This window comes from Lissotriton helveticus, chromosome 10 (genome assembly GCF_964261635.1).
Source record: "Lissotriton helveticus chromosome 10, aLisHel1.1, whole genome shotgun sequence".
NCBI classification, from domain to species: Eukaryota; Metazoa; Chordata; class Amphibia; order Caudata; family Salamandridae; genus Lissotriton; species Lissotriton helveticus.
This window is the reverse complement of record NC_136071.1, coordinates 579,341,199-579,362,247: the sequence shown is the minus strand read 5'-3', so window position 1 is coordinate 579,362,247 and position 21,049 is coordinate 579,341,199. Positions and strand designations below refer to the sequence as shown.

Below are 21,049 nucleotides of genomic sequence, written 5' to 3'. Positions count from 1 at the left end.
ACAGAGTAGCCTTACCAGAGGAAAGGTATATACATCGGTGATGGGGAGAGAGGAGAGGTATGGAAGAGAGCAAAGAGATGAAGACAAGACATAAGATGTGAATGGATAAAAAGGTTATTAGAACATTGAAATGTTGGGAGCTCCATTGAAAACAATGGAGTGCTCCTGGGATTCTAATGGCCAGTAGAAGGCCGGAGCTCCAACATTCTAAAGATGTCGTTCACAGCTGTTGCTGTGAACAACGGCCTTACGGAGCCCGAGGGGATTTCAATTCCTTCGGGCTCTGTGAGGCCGATTTCAAACTCCTCAGGCTCCATGGGGCCGATGTCAATCTCCTCGAGCTCCGTGAGGCCGATTTCAATCTCCTCGAGCTCCGTGAGGCCTTTGTTTTATTTGTTAGAATATTCTGCCCTTTAGTAGCGGAATGTTGTAAGAGCCTAATAGCCCGCTGTAGTTGTGCTATACCGGCAATAAAGTCCCACTCCATCCTGCCCTTCGGCCTTTAAGCTGGATTATCTTTAATGGCCAGTATAGCCCACTACAGCGGGCTATAAGGCTATATTAAAGGCACCTAGCCTGCTTCCCTCATCACTGGAAGACTGAAGACTCCCGATCTCCCCTCACGCTCTGTCCAGGACCATGAGCAGGCACCTTCCCTACAATTGATCCTATCTACCTGGCTTTACAGTGCAGAATTGCTCTATACTAGCTTTGTGTACATCTATACTTACAAGATGTACCACTAAATAAAGAAATTAGCAATAAAAGAGGGCAATATCCCGGGGTATCTTTTTACTCATTAATCCATTGAACCATGCTGTTGCCAAATGAGCGGATAAGCATGCACAAGCAACTCCAACAGGTAACGCTGCGATGTTGTGCCCAACACCTTTGCGGTGGGAGATCTCCTCCCTCCCTTGGAAGACAGAGTAAAGAGGTGGTGGGAGGTTGTGAGGCTTAGTTTGGGGGAAAGTAACTCACCTAGGCTGCCAAAAGGCATTGAGACAGCCTTCACTTTAGTGAGAAATAGGAAACCCTGCACCACAAAGGGACTATGTACCGTGTTGAAAAAACGAACTCCTAGTTCAATGAGTTTTGTAAAGCTTCGAAGGAATGCAAAGTAAATGATTGTCCAGCGGCGTGTTATGCAACAATTAGCTATTTGGGTTGTGCAACCATTAGTGATTTGTTCTCAGTAATAAATACACAGCTCATGTTTACATTGGGTCCTCTACTCTCCCCTGCTCCAGTTTAGACATGTGCCGTTTAGCAATTAAAAATAAATAGTCTTGAAAGATAGCAGCAGTGACTAATGTTTATAATCCACTACAGCTAAATTATGCCTATGCGTGATAACTGCACATTTTACTGTTTGTGGCTTAAACATTGCAGTCAGGTAAAATATACTTAATCAGCTCTCTCCCAAAGAGGTCTTTACTCAGTAATTCAATTTAGATACCACTAGCAGTGTGTATATGCCTTCATTCGCCACATACTGATATTTTCTTTTAAGTAATTTTATCAGCGTACTACAAAGGAGGGTTCAAAATAAATGTATTTATAATTATCATTTGCCCTGTTTTGACTTCATGAAAAGTATCAACATCATTCAACTATCATTTTATTGAACTAAGCGAACTTCATTACTCAGCACCAATCTCCATAGGAAGCAGTGTCACTCCATTTCCCTGCATCCATCTCTAAAGGAAGTGACATTGTCTCCAGGTAAGGGCAACACACATGCAAGGGCTTCTCCTGCTTGGACTTACTGCCAGGAAGGGCTTGGCCAAGAACCTCTGTTCCACTGCAACCTAGAAATCTAGATGTAATTATGGGGCTCACCCATCACCCCACACTACCTATCCCCAGAATCATACTCAGACATACGCCACACAATCTATCACAGACCATTGTCACAATACTTAAATCCAACCTCATACACAACCCACTAAACACCAAACACCCTCAAACTACCAAGCACAAGCTCCATCTCAAGCACATCATTGCATGCTTTACATTTCTCATTGCTCCAGTCATTGCAGATCTCATTACGTATGGCAATCTTAATGGGCTCTTCATCACAAAAACACGGCTCACTCCCACATCCTTGTACATCTTAAATGTCCTTGTTTCCTTTACTCTACAGCATCCTGTGTATGGGCTGGACTTCCAAAAAGGAAGGCAATCCTACCATCATCCACACAAGTCCTCCTGGTTCTGAACCCGGGGTGAGTTACATTTAAGCCTCACAGGGAACGCAAGCATGAAAAAAGAGACACCCTCCCCAACTTCATTGACATACTAAACTTGCTACATGTCAGCCATAATCAAACCTCAAGGGCCATACCCTGAACATTTTCTTCTCAACATCACTAAACATCCAATGCAAGCACCCCATACCCAAAGGTGGGCAACTTTGCCATCTCCATCACCCTTCCCAGCATCCAGCCATTACATCAAAGTCAATCCAAAAGAGTAGAACAATTATTCAGATGCTTCAAAGATGTCGCCATAGACAACCTAACACTCGAACTCATCTCTCGCCCTGTCACATCCACATGACATCAATACTCTTCTATATAAAGCTTACACACATTGCCAAAAGAGCATGTAAATAGCCATGGTCTAACTAAAATACAAATGTGCAAACCAAACCCATCATCAACTGGTACTCCAAAGACCTTGCTGACAACAAATGCTCCATCAACAGACAAAAAAGAAAATGAAAGAAAAAGAGATCCCCTGACACCCACATGCTACTGATGTTTGTCCATGCAACACTCAGACAAGTCGGTGATTCCATCAGTCACAGTAAAGTACTACACCAACATTATCAATAAAGCTGCCAATAGAAGCAGAGCACTCTTCAAAATAATCAAACAATACATCAGTCACATGCTTGTCCCTGCTATTCCATACTCCACAGACAAAAGCAATGATATTACCACTTCTTCAATTAACAATTATGGGCGATACAACAGAACATGCTGTATCTCACAGTGGTCATCTCTCAAACATTTGTCTCTCAAAGTCCTCACTAACAAGCTCAACTCCTTCAAAGCTACCATGTATGAAGATTATGTCTTGCCTTAATCCATCAAGCCCTCTCTGGAGCCGCTGTCTTACCCTTGTTCACCATAGGCAAGACCTCACTTACTCAAGACATCTTCCCTGAAGCTCCCAAGTCAGGCAACAAGCTCTCCCTCCTGAAAAACCCCATAGTTGTAATGGATACAGACAATGGTAAATTAAGAAAACCGGGCATATCTTATAATAATAGCTATCAAGATTTTTATACAGCAGTCCTTTATTTATGATGGTAATCTACCAATCTGGTATGGTTATCAAATAAAATAAAAGCATTGAAAAGTGAGAAAGTAATGTGCCCGCTCTTCCACCTGAGGTAAGGGTTGTCTGTAATGCAACTGGTGCACCTGTACAGCCCTCAGATACCTTCGGGTCAAGTTTGCGCTGTATAAAACCCAAGGAAAAAAGGGCAGATTATGGGAGTTGTTGATTATTTCTTAGTCTCCCTTTTCCCTTGCTGCGAAATATATGATTTGGAATTAACTGCCCACCCACAGATTCAATATCTCTGGTTTTCCCAAAGTAGACACCCTTTCAACACTGATAACTACCATCCCATGACCAGAGCATAATTAAGTAAGCTCCTTAATAGTCTTGTGAACAGGCCTTTTTTACGTGGACGTCTATTTGGAGAGCCTCTTTAATAGTGCCTCCCTGGTAAATTAATATTGTTTGTTAGGCGTAGCACTGCTCAATTCCTCCAGAAAGTGAGATGTGTGTGTACCATGTTGGGGTATTCTGGAGGGTTTTCTGTCCCTATGGTGGGGCACCAGTGTGTGTGTGGCCCCTTGAATATGAGTTGCCATGTTAGGACAAAACACACTTTCACAATGCTCTCATCTGTCCTCCGGTGCATGCACCAGTGCAAGCGCTCTCTTCTCAACGCCCCCCCTTGGAAGACATTGTTGCCAGGCTGATGTGTGTATGTGTGTGTTTTGGATCATCAAAGTCTCAATAGAACAGGGAAGGGACTACTTGTGCTCATCTCACTGGATCAGACCACAATGGGCAGGTCAACCAGAGGCCTGTACTGTAGCAACCCCTTGACAAAGACTGTAGCCAATCCATGGCCATTGCTATCACCCGAAATAAGGACACATGCTGGACAGTGGCAGCGCAACAACAGTCCCTAAGTAACAGAAGACTGTGTGAGTGAAATACGCATTCACAGTGATATTACGGGATGTCTTCCACACTTGGGAATCAGAGATACTGAGAATATTATGGGGTGTTTGTTAGTTGGAAACTGAAATGTACATTGATGCACCTCCTCAAAATGCCAATTGTTGCTCCACTTTTAAGTGGCTGTTTAAGCAGCCTTGACCTACTGCGGTTTGGGAATAGAAGCTGTCCCGAGAACCAGAGATTCATATTTACCTTTGACTTCAATAGACAGCCATATGCACCGGCTGGATTGGCGGCCCTTACCATACTGAAAGCAGTAAGGGAAATGCTTGCAGTTACTGTGACATGAAGGAGGAGATAGCCTGTCTGCCATGTTGGAAATCTGCCTTAAATCATGGCAAAAATTCTCAGATCCAGCTTCATTAAGTGTTGCGATGTGGACCCCCGATTTACCAAGAAGTTGCTCACGAGCAGAAACTAGTACAGACTACAGAGGCCACACCCCTGCCAGCATGAACCCTTAACTCACTGTTCTCCATTACTACCAGCTGAAGGAGAGAGAGAGAGAGAGAGAGAGAGAGTGCTGGGTGTGTTGTGTGGGTGTGGGTGTGTGCGCGTGCGTGCGTGTAAACAGTAGTTCCTGACATCTCCTCACAGAACATGTACTGTACCTGTGTTGCAGTAACAGTACGCCTGAGATAGATCCCGACAGAATCCCTTCAAGCATGGAGTGACTCCTGCCTCTAGAGAAGCCAGAGTACCCGTGTCATATCTATCGGTTGAGCGACTTTTAACTGCAAGGCTCAAGAGATATATTTTGATTAAGCTATTGAACTTTCCAAAGCAAATACAACATTTACACTTGTTATCCAAAATATACTGTCTGGCCATTAATATCCGCCATTCTAGTGTTACTTGTATCTGGGTTTCTGACAATCACCATCCAGGAGTAAGCTTTAACCTCTCGTAAACCCTTGCTGAGCCCCGAGAGTCACAGCCTAAAGAGAAAGCTCTGTGCATTCACTGAGCTCGCAGTACTATATGGTTCCTGGCATTCCAGGGACAGCAGTCCAGCCTTTGCCAGCTGTTTCTGAGTTCACTGCGCCCCGATAAGAGGTGTGGCATACAATAAGATGTGTGGTTCACATATGGAAATCTACATTATTAAACCACATAACATACCCCATGCAACATTTACAATACATATGGGAGATCCTTTAAACCACATGTACATTGGGGGCGCAACCCCACCCATCCATGCAAAGATCACATGGCCTTGTGGGAATATTCAGGGCCAACTTAAGGAAAGCATTAATTTCTTCCCGTTTAGAAACATACTCAAATTCATAGATGTGACAGGTCCACAGGGGCAAACAACAGGAGCACCCAAAAAAAGTAAAGATACCAAATAGGGCACACATTTTTAAGAAGCCACTTCCTGACCACCATCAGTCATGACACAATATGAACAGTCTAAGTCAGAAACACGTGCTGAGATTCGATAGTGCGGTCTTCCTGCATCACTTATATGCAGTATATTACTTGATGCAAGTGGGGCCTTGCAAATTCATCTGCGTTTCAGATTTATTTATATTTTGTATGAATGTTGGTCAAGGGATTTCAGGGGGTGTCTGCCAGAGAAGTAGAGTATGCTAAATAAGGTGTGAGTCAAGTGAGTACGTACCGGCTTGTATCATTACCTTGTGGGATGGACCCCTGTGGCGTAACCAAAGTCGAGGGGGGCCTCCTGCAGGGTATATGTAACATGGAGGGCCCCCGCTCCAAATTTAATCCAGAGCTCCCAGGCCTAAGTACTGTGCTGAAGGGCCCACTGCAACTAGGGTGCCCTGTTTTACGCCCTGACGCAGTACACCTTGCTATAAGGCCGTTGTTACATGTTGGGTAGATAGATAGTGGTAGTATTGTATAGTGTTCAGTGGTAATACTACACTGCAGGATTACAGGTAATACCGGGGGCTTTATTAAAGGTGGTAATACCGCACACTCCAGTACCACACCTAGTAATGCTACCAACTTTCCTCATCACAAAAATCCCTCCTGTTCTGAGCAGTTGATATTTGGGGCAGAAACACCTTTGAATTGGGGAAAACATGCAGGAAATGCCACAGCAATACAAGGGCGACTAGTTATTCCCTATTCGGCCATTTCACTCACAATCGCTGGTAAAAATGGTAGCTATTATGGGCAACGCTGGGCGCGGTTTTGTCACTCCATTTTCTTAGCCAACTAGTAATAGTCCCCTTAGCATTTAAAGCTAACGTTTTAACCGTTATCTGGTATTGACAATCGGCAAAGGTAGAATCGCGAGAAGGTAAGAGGAGAGATAACTTGCTGGGGATACAACAAAGGATAGAAGAGGTACTCTGGTACTGCTAACGAGCAAATAAGAACACATTGTTGCCGTATCACTGATAGCAGACACCTTAAATTCGAGTGTGTGCACATTACATAACCAGACTACGGTGTGACGCAGTTATAGAGACGTTGCAACGCATGCTCCATTTACCAGTTTACCTGTAAAATAACCCGCGAATAGACCAGAGAGACCGGTGTTTTCAGCTAATATGGCACCAAAACAACTGTCTGTGAAGTCACACAATACCCTTTTCTTTCAGAGGTGGGCGTGCTTTTTTTTTACTAGTGGAATTTTCACTGATAATTACGGGACAACGTTACAACTATTATCTGTCCCAAAAAGTGCTTTTGGGATATACTGGTGCAGAATAATAATTGGTGTCATGTAATACCGAGTCACGTAGAACATTTCGTCTGCAATGTATAATTGCTGCGGAACAGATATTAAAGCACTTGGAAAAAACGAAATCTCTATTGACCTATTCACAAATATAAAAGAGAGTCATTGCTGCTTTCTCTGTGCCGTAGGAGGTAAGTGGAAATGTCTTTCTCTGGAGGTAATTCCCTGGTGAGTGAGCCAAGAAATGTAAAATAATGACCGTGCTACTAAAGAGTGGAAAGCCAAGCAGCTGCGTCAAGAAGTAGTGGTAGTGAACATGATAGATTAAGGGATTATTTGTTATTGTATACCCTACAAAACAAACAAGAAACTAAATACAAATATATTTCAGAGTTTAAACCTGATCACTTTGACATGGGCAATGATCTGGCACCTAAACCACTGCAGACCCTTATTTTTTCTATTAATTTGCAGTTTCATACAACACAAATCAGGTCCAGGAAGGGTTTCACAGTCCTGCACATAACTTTGGGGAGAATAACTTCACTTTCGAAAACGCATGTTGCAGAACGTCGTGCCATGTGATAATATGGAAAACAAAAAAAAGAATCATCAAGTTAGCAATTTTCAACATAAGTGGAATTATCTGAGACATAAATCAGTGTTTAGATTTGGTGTAGTATTAAAAGGTGGGTGTGTATGCAGCCTGCATTCCGCTGTGTACATTTTAGGTGTGGAAAGTTTTTGAATAATTATGGATAGGATCAGGAGAGGCATAAGTAGGTCTTCTAGATGAAATATCTTTTTGTCTGAACAGATCTTTAGATCCTTGTGAAGCTGAGGATGAAGAGTGATGTGTGGAAAAAACGGGATGTAGCGTGAGCTCCAAGCCTTCCTGTGCAGACCCCAAATGACAGTGTGTGTCAGTTTCACCAAGCTGGGAGCTTCAAGGCTGGATGGGAAACAGCAAATACCACGACTGCCAAAAAACGTGCTGGCTTTGTAAAAGCGGGCAAAATAACAAATGCTTCTGGACCACGCATTCCAGAACAGTGCAAGTCATTCTAACTACATGCATTAGGTAAAGCTGTGTTAGACTTTAAAGTCCAACGCTTTCCCTACTGTTGCAGGGACTGGAGTTGGAATAGTAAATTATACTATTCCAAAGTCCAGCGACCCCCCCTAAGGCAAGTTGCTGTAACAACTTGCATTGTAAATGGGATGCGTGGCTCAGACACATTCGTTGTTCCGCCTGCGTTGATAAGGAACATGCGGGAAAAGAAAGCATGGTTGTGTCATACAATCAGGCTGAATGCCTTCTGAAACTGATGATTTTTTAGCACATTTTCTATGCTTATCATGGTATGCTTTATGAGCTTTAAGTTGGCAGGGTTTGCCCAGACGTGGGTCCCTTGCTCACTTTGCCACTGGTTTCAAGCTAGCATGGCTGATGGGGGGGTGTTACCCCAAAACTGGTCCCAGGATGCTTTCTTCCAGTCCAGGAAAGACCTGGCTTGGCAGTTCGGGCTGGACGGTTCCCATGAGGCACAGGGTCAAGACTGATTTGCATATAGCTAGGTCTGAACTGTGGTTGTGAAGTGAGCTAATGAACTATGATGTATTCAACCAAGATTTGTGACTGGAGTTTCTGAAAAGTTTCAGCGCTCCGTCCATAATCTGCTTGTGTTTGCTTTATGCTTTATTAACCAAACACAGGGCTGGGCAGGCCTTTTATTCCACCAGGCATTTCCTTATTAGGCTACGGACCTTAGAGGTTGGTTTTGGAAGTCCAGAGCCGCTCCTGTTGCATCTGCCACTCTCCTCCAATTCCATGCTTCCCGAGGTTACCTACAGCATGCATGTGGCAGCTTAATGAGATAGAGAAAGAGAAAAGAGGAAGGGAAAGAGAGGAGAGAAGGAAAGATAGAGTACAGATGGATGACTAGAAAGCTACAGCATAGGAAGATGAAGGCATCAGGGCTGGTGTGAGTATTGTTGCTAGGGCTGCTAGTGCTTCCCAAGTCCAGCCCTGGCCAGACAAGCAGTGTTGAAGGTGCATCTACTTTCTCTTGAGTGCCAATTTCAGGGCAGGTGTGATGTGCTTAAGGCACCAAGAGGTCGCAAATGGTGAGGCTGTTACCAAGAAACAACTTCCAAGGTATCAAGTAAGGGTGGACGGTTAACTCCGCTTGTGGAGTTCACAGAGTTTGCCCACTCCGCGTTCTGCTTGGAGGGTGGAGTTTGACAAAAACTCTGTGACCGGCCGCAGAGCGGAGTTTGCCGCACACTCCACAAGTTTTTGAAAACATGCCTGTCTGCCGCACATTACATTGTGTTCTTTTCTTCTCAAGTACCTTGCAGAAAGAACTCTGTTCAACTGTACAAGCTTAGCAAACAAAGCTCAGTGGCCCCTGTGGGAACACAGTCACAGCCCTCACATACTGCTGGCAACCTTTTGGCTGAATATAACAGTTTCTTAACTTCCACCTCGACGACCTCATTGACAAACACCACGACTTCCTGAAAAGCATGAGCAACATTGGGCACATGAAACTTCACCAACCTAACCCACATAGCAGGACACACACTTTAACCTATTTTCATTTCTAGCAAAAGAGTCAAGTACACTCACAGCTCACCTGGACAGACCATTACAGCATCCACTACACCATCTCAGGACCCACCAACTCCGGCACCATGCCCCTCAGCCTCACACACAGAAACTGGGAAAAGTTATAAGAAGACTAGTGGAACACCACTCTTAACACTCACCTCCCAAACACGACATATAACCCAGATCAGGCTGGGAAGAACTTCTCAGAGTGGACAACAGAATGTGCCAACACAATCAACTTCGCAATAAAAAGCCAAATCCAAAGGACCTACCAGAAGAGCCAGCAGGTTAACCGCAGAGTTGAATTCCACCAATCACAACTGCAGGCTACTAGAAAGGAAGTGGCGCACCATTAAAGAGACAGGATACTGCACCACCTTCAAGACAGCACTAAACCAGTACCACTGCCTCTTGAAAGAAACAAAGAGGAACGCCCTAGCAAACTGCAGAGAAGCCAGCACTCACTGTAGCAAGGAGCTCTTCACCATCATGGGTGTAAAACAATTGGTAAAAAGTTCAAGAAAGTCTTGAATGCCTCCATCACCTTGGGCTCCTACCCTGAGTACTGTAAACATGCTGAAGTGAAGCCCCTCCTGAAGAAACCTTCTGCCAACCAAGCAGAACCAAAAAACTATGGGCCCATTTCCCTGCTCCCCTTTCCAGCAAAGGTTCTCGGGAAGGCAACCAACCAGCAACTCACCAAACACCTGGAACACAACAACCTACTGGAGCCCTCCCAATCAGTACTGGGACACAGCCAATGATGACATCAGGGCCCTACTAGACAGCGGTGAAACAGCAGCCCTTATCCTCCTGGACCTGTCAGCTGCCTTTGACACCATCTCCCATCACATCTTGATCAACAGACGCCACTACCTGAAAATCCAGAGAGACGTCCTTGAATGGATTGCCTCGTACCTCACCTGAAGAACCCTGAGAATCCGTCTCCCACTGTTCACCTCAGAACCCGAGAAGATCATCTACAGCGTCCCCCAAGGATCATCCCTCAGCCTCACCCTCTTCAATACGTACATGCCGCCCCCCCCTCAGCCAACACAGTCAGATTGCATGGACTGAACATCATCTCCTATGCCGACGACACCCTGCTCATCCTCTAGCTGTCAGAAGGCTGCTCAACCACCAGAGCCAACTTCCACAGATGTATGATGAGCATCGCCAAGTCGATGAAGGACATTTGTTTCAAACTCAACATGGACAAGACAGGAAGTACTTATCTTTGGCAACAACAGCTCGCCATACGACACATGGTGGCCTGCTGAACTCAGCCCTTCCCCCGCCAAGACAGACCACACCTGAAACCTTGGCATCATTCTGGACAGCAAGCTATCCATGAAGAAACAGGTAAACACAGTCTCATCCACCTTCTACCACATCCTACACATGCTCCAAAAGATCTTCAGGTAGTTTCCAGTCAACACCAGAAGGACCGTCATGCAGGCTCTGTTTAACAGCAGGCTGGAGTACAGGAACACACACTACGTAGGAATCACCGCACGCCTCCTAAAGAGACTACAAACAATACAAAACTCAGCCACAAGCCTCATTCTCGACCTCCCCAGTTGGACCCACATCACACCCAACCTCAAGAACCTATACTGGCTCCTGATTCAGAAGAGATGCCAATATAGGATGTTGAAACACACAGACAAAGCCCTGCACAACGAGGGACCAACTAAGCATGGGCAAAATATTTGTTCCGCTCGCGGAATTTGTGAATTTTTGGCAATTTTGCGATCCGCGAATCGCGAGAAATTGCCCAAAAATCCGCAATTCGCGAGTTGGCGGATTTTTTTTTCTTGTTCGCTCTTCAAAAATACAATCTCGCACGCACGGCATTGACTCACCATGATTCTGCGTTCGCTGATGAGTTTTCCTCCCTGTTCGCGTGCACTGCGAGATTTTGGTAGCTGGCTGAGCGACGCCGCGATCGCGAATACGTCATTGCGACCCGAAACAGGAAATTGCGAACACGATGATGTCATTGCGACCTGAAACAGGAAAAAGGCATCACAAGCAGGCTGGTTAAGTGGAAACAACGTGTTCGCGACCATCACGACCGCATGCGCAAGTTCTCGTGCCCAAACTGGTAAAAAAATCTCGCGAACTCGCAAAAAAAAATTCGCAAGCTCGCGGAATTTGGTGGATTTTTGCGAATCGCAATTACGAATTCACACGAATTTGCGTATCGTGAATTCGCAAATTCCGCCCATGATTAGGACCAACATACATTAACAAATGCATGACCTTCCACCAACCAACCAGACACCTACAATCTATCTTCCTCCACCACGCAGACACCGCCTCAAATCCATCAAGTCAACAGCGAAGGACGCTCCTTCTCACATCAGGCAGCCAAGCCTGGAACACCCTTCCCCTGTATTCCTCAGGACTTCCCCAATGCTCCTGTAATTCTGGAAAGGACTCAAACCTGGATGTTTGAATGAACAAGCTCACCATGAAGCAGCTAGCATCACCAGTGCCTCGAGACAACCACAGGTGATTTGCCACACTTTACAAATCTTGATTAATTGATTGAGCTATGCGCATATTTTTCCAACAATGGCCAGATAATCTTTGTGAAAAGATTTGATATTCCGAACGTCAGTTATTCTTACTTTTAATGCGTCATAACAGGTGGGTGGCTTCCATTTTCTGAAACCTTAACGAGGCAGCAGCTATGCACAAGAGGTCAGCCAAGGGATAACACTTAGAGGTACTTTATATAGAAATGTAATTCCTTAATTGCAAGTTTAGTGATCCGGGGAACATATTTAAATCAGAACTATGAGCAAAATGTAATGGTTTGCAAAAATGTGTTGCAATCTTTCTCTGATTTTGCAATGCGACCTGTATACTAATAGGTTGCATTGCAAAACGACCTGCCTAATTAATATTAACTAGGCAGGGCACTATGTATGACCCCAATTGATTGGCTACAAACTCAGGTATGCTGCCTTTCAAGGAGCAGCAGACCAGCATCCCTGCCTTTGTATTCCCAAAAGGGAAACATTTTCCGAAGCAAACCGTCTGCTGCTGCTTTAAAAAAAAAGTTCCCGTTTGGGACAACATCTGGAGGAGCAGGCAGTGGTTCCCTGGACAACAGCACACTTCCCCTTTGGTCTCCTAACAGGATTCACAAAAGGAAAGGTGACCCTTTGTGAATCACCTACCACCCCCTTTAAAGGGTAAGTAACTGATCAATGGGTGCAGTCACAATCTCAGTTGCAAAACATTGATACATACCATTAGGATTTGCAATTAGGAGTGGATACCCCTTTCACATTTTGATGACCCAGCAGACAAAGTGGCTGGAGACCTAATGCTAGATCTTGCCTCCTACCACCTTCACCTGAAAAGTCATCGGCCCACCCATGCTAAAGGCCATCTCCTGGATCCTGTCTTTTCAACCATCCCGGAATTAGACATAGATGAGCCCCTCCCCAACCCCTGGTCAGACCACTGTTTAATCCCATTCAAGTGACAAATTCATACTGAGCCCCCAAGCAGACCCCTCCTCGATCTCCTTCCCGTCCAGGGTCAAAACTAGATGTGGAAGACTGGACGCTCAAACTTGAAGTCACTACACCATCTCCTGACCCAGATCCCGTCCTTGCTGATCAGCAATTTTCTATCTGGATCGAAAAATATCTAGACCTAGTTTTGCCCAAAAAAACCCTCCCTAATAAAAATGGAACTTTTAAATCCCCCTGGTTCACTCCTGAGCTCCTTGAGCTAAGGAAACAGTGCAAGAAGCTCGAACGCCTCTGGAGGAAGGATTGGTCCACCAAGAGCAAAACAGAATATAAAGCAGCCATGAGGGCTTACAAAGTTAGCCTAAAAAACACCCAAGCTGCTTTTTTCGAAGGAAAAATTTGAGCCGCCGCTAACTCCTCAAGGGAAACATACCGCATCATCAGAGCCCTGATGAAAGCTCCAGAACCACCACCGACCAACGACCTTTCAGGCCTAAGATGCAATCAGCTAGCCGAGTTCTTTTCCACCAAGATTCTTAACATCCTAAAAACGCTCCCGCCCCCTAACCTTTCCCCAGACCTCCCTTCCCTTGCCCCCCCACCAGACAGTCGGCGCCTTGATTCCTTCACTCTGTTAACTAAGGAGACACTCCCCACAATCTTAAATTCAATCAAGAGTGGATCTCCGATAGACCCTGCACCCTTTAATAAACTAAAACTGGTGATCCCTACTGTGGCCCCCCCCCCCATCAATCTAATAAATTCCTCACTCGGTATAGGCATTTTCCCCCCCAACTGGAAAAGGGCCACTGTTAGAGCACTGTTAAAAAAATCTCACCTCGACCCCTCAGATCTGGCCAATTATCGACCATTTTCCCTCCTACCCGGTATCAGCAAGGTGGCGGAGAAATTTGTTAATCAACAGCTCGCCACCTTCCTTGAATCTAACATTCACCTTTGGCTCTCCCAGACTGACACCGCCCTCATAGCAGTGGTCGAAGAGGCGAGATCCATCTTAGATACAGGGGGATCAGCAGCAGTGATCCTCCTGGACTTGAGCGCCGCATTCGACACCGTGGACCATGCCATTCTTGTCCACCGGCTAAGTAGGGCTGGAGTCACTGGCCTTGCCCTGGCCTGGCTCAAATCCTTTTTAGAGCACAGAACCTTTGAGGTCACTGATGGTCACGTCTGTTCCAGAGCCCTCCCCCTTCAGTGTGGGGTTCCTCAGGGCTCCTCCCTGAGCCCCACACTTTTTAATGTTTACATGTCACCTCTGGAGGAAATTGTGGCACCTTTTGGCATAAAGGTAGTTATGTATGCCGACGACACCCAACTTGTTGTCTCTTTAAATCAGTCTGCCCAATGCCAGGAAAACCTATCCGCATGCCTCACTAACATCTCAAAATGGATGAGTGAATCTCTCCTCAAACTTAATGGGGAGAAATCAGAGGTCTTACTGCTGGGCAATCCATCCAAACTCCCCACCAAGCTCCTGTGGCCACCCTGTATGGGAACAATCCCCATCCCAAAAGAGGAAATAAAGAGCCTGGGTGTCTGGCTCGACCAGGACCTCAATTTCAAGACACAAGCTAGGAAAACCGCTGGAACCTGCTTTGGCCTCTTGCACACTGCACACAAGATTCTCACCCTCATACCCTCTCCATCCAGAAAACTTTTTATTCAGGGCCTCATCATATCAAGGCTGGACTATGGAAATGCCCTATACCTGGGCGCTCCAAAATTGGTCATCAATAAACTCCAACTGGTCCAGAACACATCAGCCAGGCTGCTCACTGGCACAAAACATTGATGCTCTGCAAAACCCGCTCTTAACTCGTTACACTGGCTCCCAATCCAGGAAAGAATCTCCTTTAAAACCCTATGCATCACTCACAAAATCCTCCACAAGAAAGCCCCCCCTATTTTGAGACCTCTGGTCAAACCACATAAAGCCAATAGGGAGTTGAGATCCAACCTTCTCTCCTTGGCTAGCATTCCTAGAATCAGAAGAGCACGCTCAGGGGGACGTCTCTTCTCATACATTGCCCCCAGGCTAGGGAACACTCTACCCCTTAACATCCAGAGGGAAACTAATCTGTTAGTTTTCCGGAAGCTATTGAAAACCTGGTTGTTCCCCTGAATCACTCTGCTTCGTATATAGCCTAACGAGTCCAGCGCTGGGACGCCCACGGGTAGCTAAGCGCTTTAGAAATCCACTTCCACTTCAACTTCAACTTAATTTTCAACTTCACATCCTGTCCTATATGCGATTCTGGAATGATCGCAAAATCTGTTTTTCAACTCAAAAATAGTTTTAGTAAATAGCCAAAGCCATTTTGGGGTTGCAAACCCTGTGATATTGTGGGTTGCGACGGAAAATGGCTTTCTACATCTGTTTCTAGATCTTTAAGAGATTTTCCTTTATTTCATACGAAGGCTTCTTAAGCCCAAATTCTAGACTAATTTGGACTTTTAGAGTTGGGCAAGTAGAAGAGTGTCCTACACGTGTAGCACTGGGCTACCAATAGTCAGTTTGATACATTTCCATGAGAAGTCTCGTCCTCAAAAGTTATGGAGGCGATTCGTTTTGCTTAAGCTATATTTAACCTGGTAGCCATTGAAGGCTTAATCAGTTCCCTGGACAAAGAGAGCACAGTTTAAGGATGGACGAAATTCTACTTTTTCTCAACCGTGTTAAGACAATGCAAAACTGTGCCCAGTTTCGCCATTTTCGCATCTGCTTTCCCTGTTTTGGAAAAATGAAGGAATGCAAGTGAAATACTGTTCCTTCTGCCCACTATTGAGCATTGCAAGCTATGGGGAATTTATTGTGCCATCTCAGCACTGTCAGGGGCCAGCTATTGTAATAGCTTAATAGCAATCACATTATGTTAGTTACAATGGCAAAGTCCTGAAATTACTTTTTAAAGAAACGTGTCCAGCAGGGAGCTTGAATGATCGCTTGCCTGCCAGGAGGAACCTTAAAGTTGACACTGCACACCGACTTTGCTGCTGGGGAACTGATTTCACGTACACTGCCGGGGGGGCAGGGCGATGCATTTACCTTCATGCAATTAGCTTTGCTAGATGTACTTCACTGTTGATGGTGTGGAAAACTGATGGTTTGGAAAACTGATGACAAACAGTGAAGGACCAGAAGGCAATTATCTCCCCTGATCAATATGCACAGTACAAATTAAACTTTTTTGAGAGACAACTGATCTGCGTAACAATAATGCATCAGTGTTACAATAACCATCGCTGTTAAAATTATGCATTAGTGTTACAATAATGCATCAGTATTACAATAACCCATCGGTGTTACAATAACCCATCGGTGTTACAATAACCCACCGGTGTTACAATAATGCATCAGTGTTACAATAATGCATCGGTTTTACAATAACCCATCGGTGTTACAATAACGCACTGGTGTTACAATAACCATAGGTGTTACAATAACACATCGGTGTTATAATAATGCATCGATGTTACAATAACGCATCAGTGTTACAATAAACGCATTGTTGTTACATTAACGCATCGGTGTTACAATAAAGTATTGGTGTTACAGTAACGCATCAGTGTTAAAATAACGCATTGGTGTAACAATAATGCATTAGTGTTACAATAACGTATTGGTGTTACAATAACTCATCGGTATTACAATAACTCATCAGTGTTACAATAATGCATCAGATTTACAATAACGCATCAATGTTACAATAACGTATCGGTGTTACAATAATGCATCGGTGTTACAAAACTGCCTGAGCCCACGACTGAGGTTTGCCTAGCAAGTTACTTTCTGAAATGCATTGGTTCACTTGTGCTGAATACAGTCCTCAAGTATCTTTATCAGGAAAGGAAGACTTGTAAAGGGAGGGATATTTCCTCCCTCACGGTCAGCGATCTGTCTTTGACCAATGTAAAATAAGTATTAGCAATTACAATAGATTTGGTTTGCATTTTGAGTCTTGGTAGATGTTCATAAGCCAGTTGCATTAAAAACATAATAATAGAATGTATCTAAGAGTTAAAAAAATTTAATATATGATGAATTAGAGTACATTTGAGGTGAAAAAAGGCACTCATGCTTTGCAGTGCTAACACACATTTGAGGAACAATGATTCATGTTGCGGCCAATAGCATGAGCTGCGAGAGAAATGCTGCTCCAATGCAGAGCCAAAGCTCATCAGAGCTTGATCACAAGTGGCCCGCTAAATTGCGTAACACCTGTTTGCACAGGGATCAAAGTTACAATCAGTGCGATGTTTATCCAGACATATTAAATATTGGCAGGCTGAACATACCAGAATATAACACTTGGAAAAGGCAGGCATTTACCAGGGCATGTTGATTTTGGTGCAATAAGCATCAAAAGTCTTATGTTACACACAAACAGTCCCTTGTTCACTTGGCCACTGGATTCAAGATAGCCTGGGTGATGAGGATTATGAATCCGAAACCGGTCCCAGGATGCTTGTTTCCGGTCCAGGGAAGACATGGCTTTGCTGTTCGGGCTGGACTGTTCCCATGAGGCACAGGGTCAGACTGATTTGCATATAGCCATGTCTGAACTGGGGTGGCTGAGTGAACTAAAGAATGGTGATGGATTAAACCCAGATCAGTTGACTGGGGGTGAGTGTTTGATTTGTTCAAACGCTCCGTCCATCATCCCCTTTTGTATCGCTTTGTTCGCCCTAAGTGTGGCAGGGTATGCTCAGACGTGAGCACCTTGTTCACTTGGCCACTGGATTCAAGATAGCCTGGCTGATGAGAATTATGAATCCGAAACCGGTCCCAGGATGCTTGTTTCCGGTCCAGGGAAGACATGGCTTGGCAGTTCGGGCTGGACTGTTCCCATGAGGCACAGGGTCAGACTGATTTGCATATAGCCATGTCTGAACTGGGGTGGCTGAGTGAACTAAAGAATGGTGATGGATTAAACCCAGATCAGTTGACTGGGGGTGAGTGTTTGATGTGTTCAAACGCTCCGTCCATCATCCCCTTTTGTATCGCTTTGTTCGCCCTAAGTGTGGCAGGGTATGCTCAGACGTGAGTCCCTTGTTCACTTGGCCACTGGATTCAAGATAGCCTGGCTGATGAGGATTATGAATCCGAAACCGGTCCCAGGATGCTTGTTTCCGGTCCAGGGAAGACATGGCTTGGCAGTTCGGGCTGGACTGTTCGCATGAGGCACAGGGTCAGACTGATTTGCATATAGCCATGTCTGAACTGGGGTGGCTGAGTGAACTAAAGAATGGTGATGGATTAAACCCAGATCAGTTGACTGGGGGTGAGTGTTCGATTTGTTCAAACGCTCCGTCCATCATCCCCTTTTATATACACAAACATCTCACAATATGCAATAACCTAGTACATCCAATACATTCTGAACATTTCAGTAATAATTCTCACATATGACAGGACCTACTCCTAATTATGCCATGTATGTATATTTTAAGAGATCAGTACCAATAGGTAAAACGGATGGCTGTGCTGTCAATCCAAACCTAATAAATGGGTCATGGAAGCGATGAGGAAACATCTGTCCAGAGACCCCCTACTTCCTCTCGTTCATGTATCCGTCCAGTTATTCCACCCGTGCTGGTCATTCTTCGTACATGGACGCTGCTAACCACATGTTACCTTCCTGGCTCATAAAAGGGGGCTGTCTGGGGAGGGCGGTTGGACAGGGAGATTCCTGGAAATCTGACCCGAAGTGACCACTGGCTGAGAATTCAAATGCAGGATTTGAGAGCAAGGGCGAGTCTTCTGCAGCACCCGTGTCAGTCTGCAAGCTGTGCGGCAGAGGAGAACGTTCTCAGCCTCCCTAAGAGCGAAGTAGGGAGATGCTGCCATCAGATGCGACGCAAACGGATCGTTATGCAAGGCAGGGACAGAGATACCGCAGTGTCAAAGGAAGCGCGGATGATAAAGCTTTCCGGGTCAAGGGTTGTGTTTACTTTCTACATATTCCAAAAAGGAAACGGAAAATGTTGGAACAGATGACAGATGTTTATCACTGACCCACTCAAAAAATGTAAGTTTAGCTGAGAGCGAATCCCCCCTCCCCCCCCCCAAAAAAAAAAAAACCAGTGCTGCCAGATCTCCTGGTAGATGGCGGTCTGAGTAATATAGCAAACAGCCAGGACTTTCATCATACCAATGCGGGGTGACTCTATTTGTGATAAGACCCGACTTTACAATGAAAAAAACTAGAACAGGATGGTCCTCTCATGGGAGTATCTATCTATAATAAACCGAACCACACATTTTAACCATTTTCTAAAAAAATGCATGCAGTTCAAGTCCACTTCTCACTATGAATGTCTTTTATTGATGTGGGGGTGTTTTGCCACCAAGGCAATTATGGGGAAAAGGTAGAAAATGGTGTATTTTACCACAAAATCGACAGAGAATTTGGTCAAAAGCTAACTCTTTTAAGGATAATTTGAATGGGTACTCGTGAAATAAACTCAATCACTTGCTACTCCATCCACAGGATTTTAGCTTTCCCCCATGATATTTTTTAAAACGTAGGGAGTAGATTGCTTACTGTACAGCATCATCTTCACATTAATACCCCAAATGTCTAAACGTATGGCAGGCATTTCTGAAGCACCACTAATGACATATTATAATTCACTTGTGTGCAGATACCGCTGCTACTGTTTCTATGCAACATGACATGCTCCCTGTCCTTTATCAAGATATATACCATATTTTGTACTCCTTCCACCACTTTCATTTTCTCACGTTGCCTCCTCAAGTATTTGTTGAGTTATCTGGTATGACTGAAAATGTAGTTAGAGGTCCAGGATGAGAAAATGAACCTTATAATTCAGTAAGGAGACAGCAGGGCTATTCCTCAAGTATGACATATCTCAGAATGCAGCAGTCTTACAGGTTCAGACACAGGACATATCCATAAGATTACACCAATCTTACAGACTCTGACCTCATGTAGCACTTTTGATATTAATGTCATCAAATCTTTATGAATACCGAGGACTGAAATATCGCACCGCAGATTAGAAAATAACAACAAAAGCAGAAAGGCAACTTGGTCACCAAGGAAATAGCTATAGTAGTGAGAGCACCCCAACTCAGTATGATTTGCAACCCAGTTCCAGCTTTAAATATACTATGGAAATAGAATAATTTTATCATCTTAGCATTTCCAAAAACACACATTGTGTTCCCCAACATTAACTTGTCATACTAGTGATAAGGAGAAATATACAAACGCCATTATAGCTTTAAATCAGTTTATTGTGAATCTTAGATTGAGACACCCGCCAATTAAAAGGCATCATTTAGAATTCTTCATTAGAGAGAGAACCCTTGTGCTATATCTGACTTGCAAACATCTAAAAAGGGAGGACTACTTTATTAAGTCTTTCTCTCATGAACATCCGTGTCTCAATTCCAGTTAAAATCAGTGCTGACAATGGAATTATAGACACAACGAACCACGTGATTCACCTAGTCGCTCCCATGGTGGTTGTGCCACAAGTGGACAGCAGTAACATCAAGCCACTGAAGTTCCAGCCTATCTGTGTGGAGTCATTACTGAGCTGGATACCAGGCTTGAAAGATACTTCCTGACCAGGTGATAGTTGTCTGAGTGATGTTAGCAAAGAAGCCATCCCTCAACACACTCCGGTCATTGCGGACTAAAAAAATGAATTGTTCAACGATGTGTTGATTCTTTTCACAAGAGAGGTTGGGTTATTCGTCTTCTGATAAAGGCCTTACTGGAACTGATCTGTTTTCATCTTCCAATTTGCATCTGTCCTTTCCTTTCTAGACCATCAGAAATTAATATTATCTTGTGTAACTTGCAGTCTTTCATAAGATCTGAGATTGGCACAGTGCTGCACCTTGTATAAACGGAAAATCTTTTGTTGAATATCTTGGATCAGGAGGAAGCTGTGTTTATCTTAGTTAGATCTGTCATCCTTAGGGTGGTCTTCCCACAACCTTTTTGCCTGCTTACCTCC

At 44.5% G+C, this 21,049-nt stretch overlaps 1 protein-coding gene across 2 annotated transcripts in view; it reads right to left on the bottom strand.

Annotated features, from left to right (window-relative positions):
• The window catches only part of LOC144784386 (cytoglobin-2-like), a 367,691-nt gene that overhangs the window by 103,314 nt on the left and 243,328 nt on the right, over positions 1–21,049 (bottom strand). The window contains exon 2 of one of the 2 annotated variants that reach the window (XM_078663118.1): positions 11,408–11,551. The exons of the other annotated variant lie outside the window; for it this stretch is intronic. Within the exon in view, the coding sequence (XP_078519244.1) occupies positions 11,408–11,505 (98 nt within the window). The 5' untranslated portion in view covers positions 11,506–11,551. The remainder of the gene's footprint in view (positions 1–11,407; positions 11,552–21,049) is intronic. 2 annotated transcript variants of the gene reach the window in all.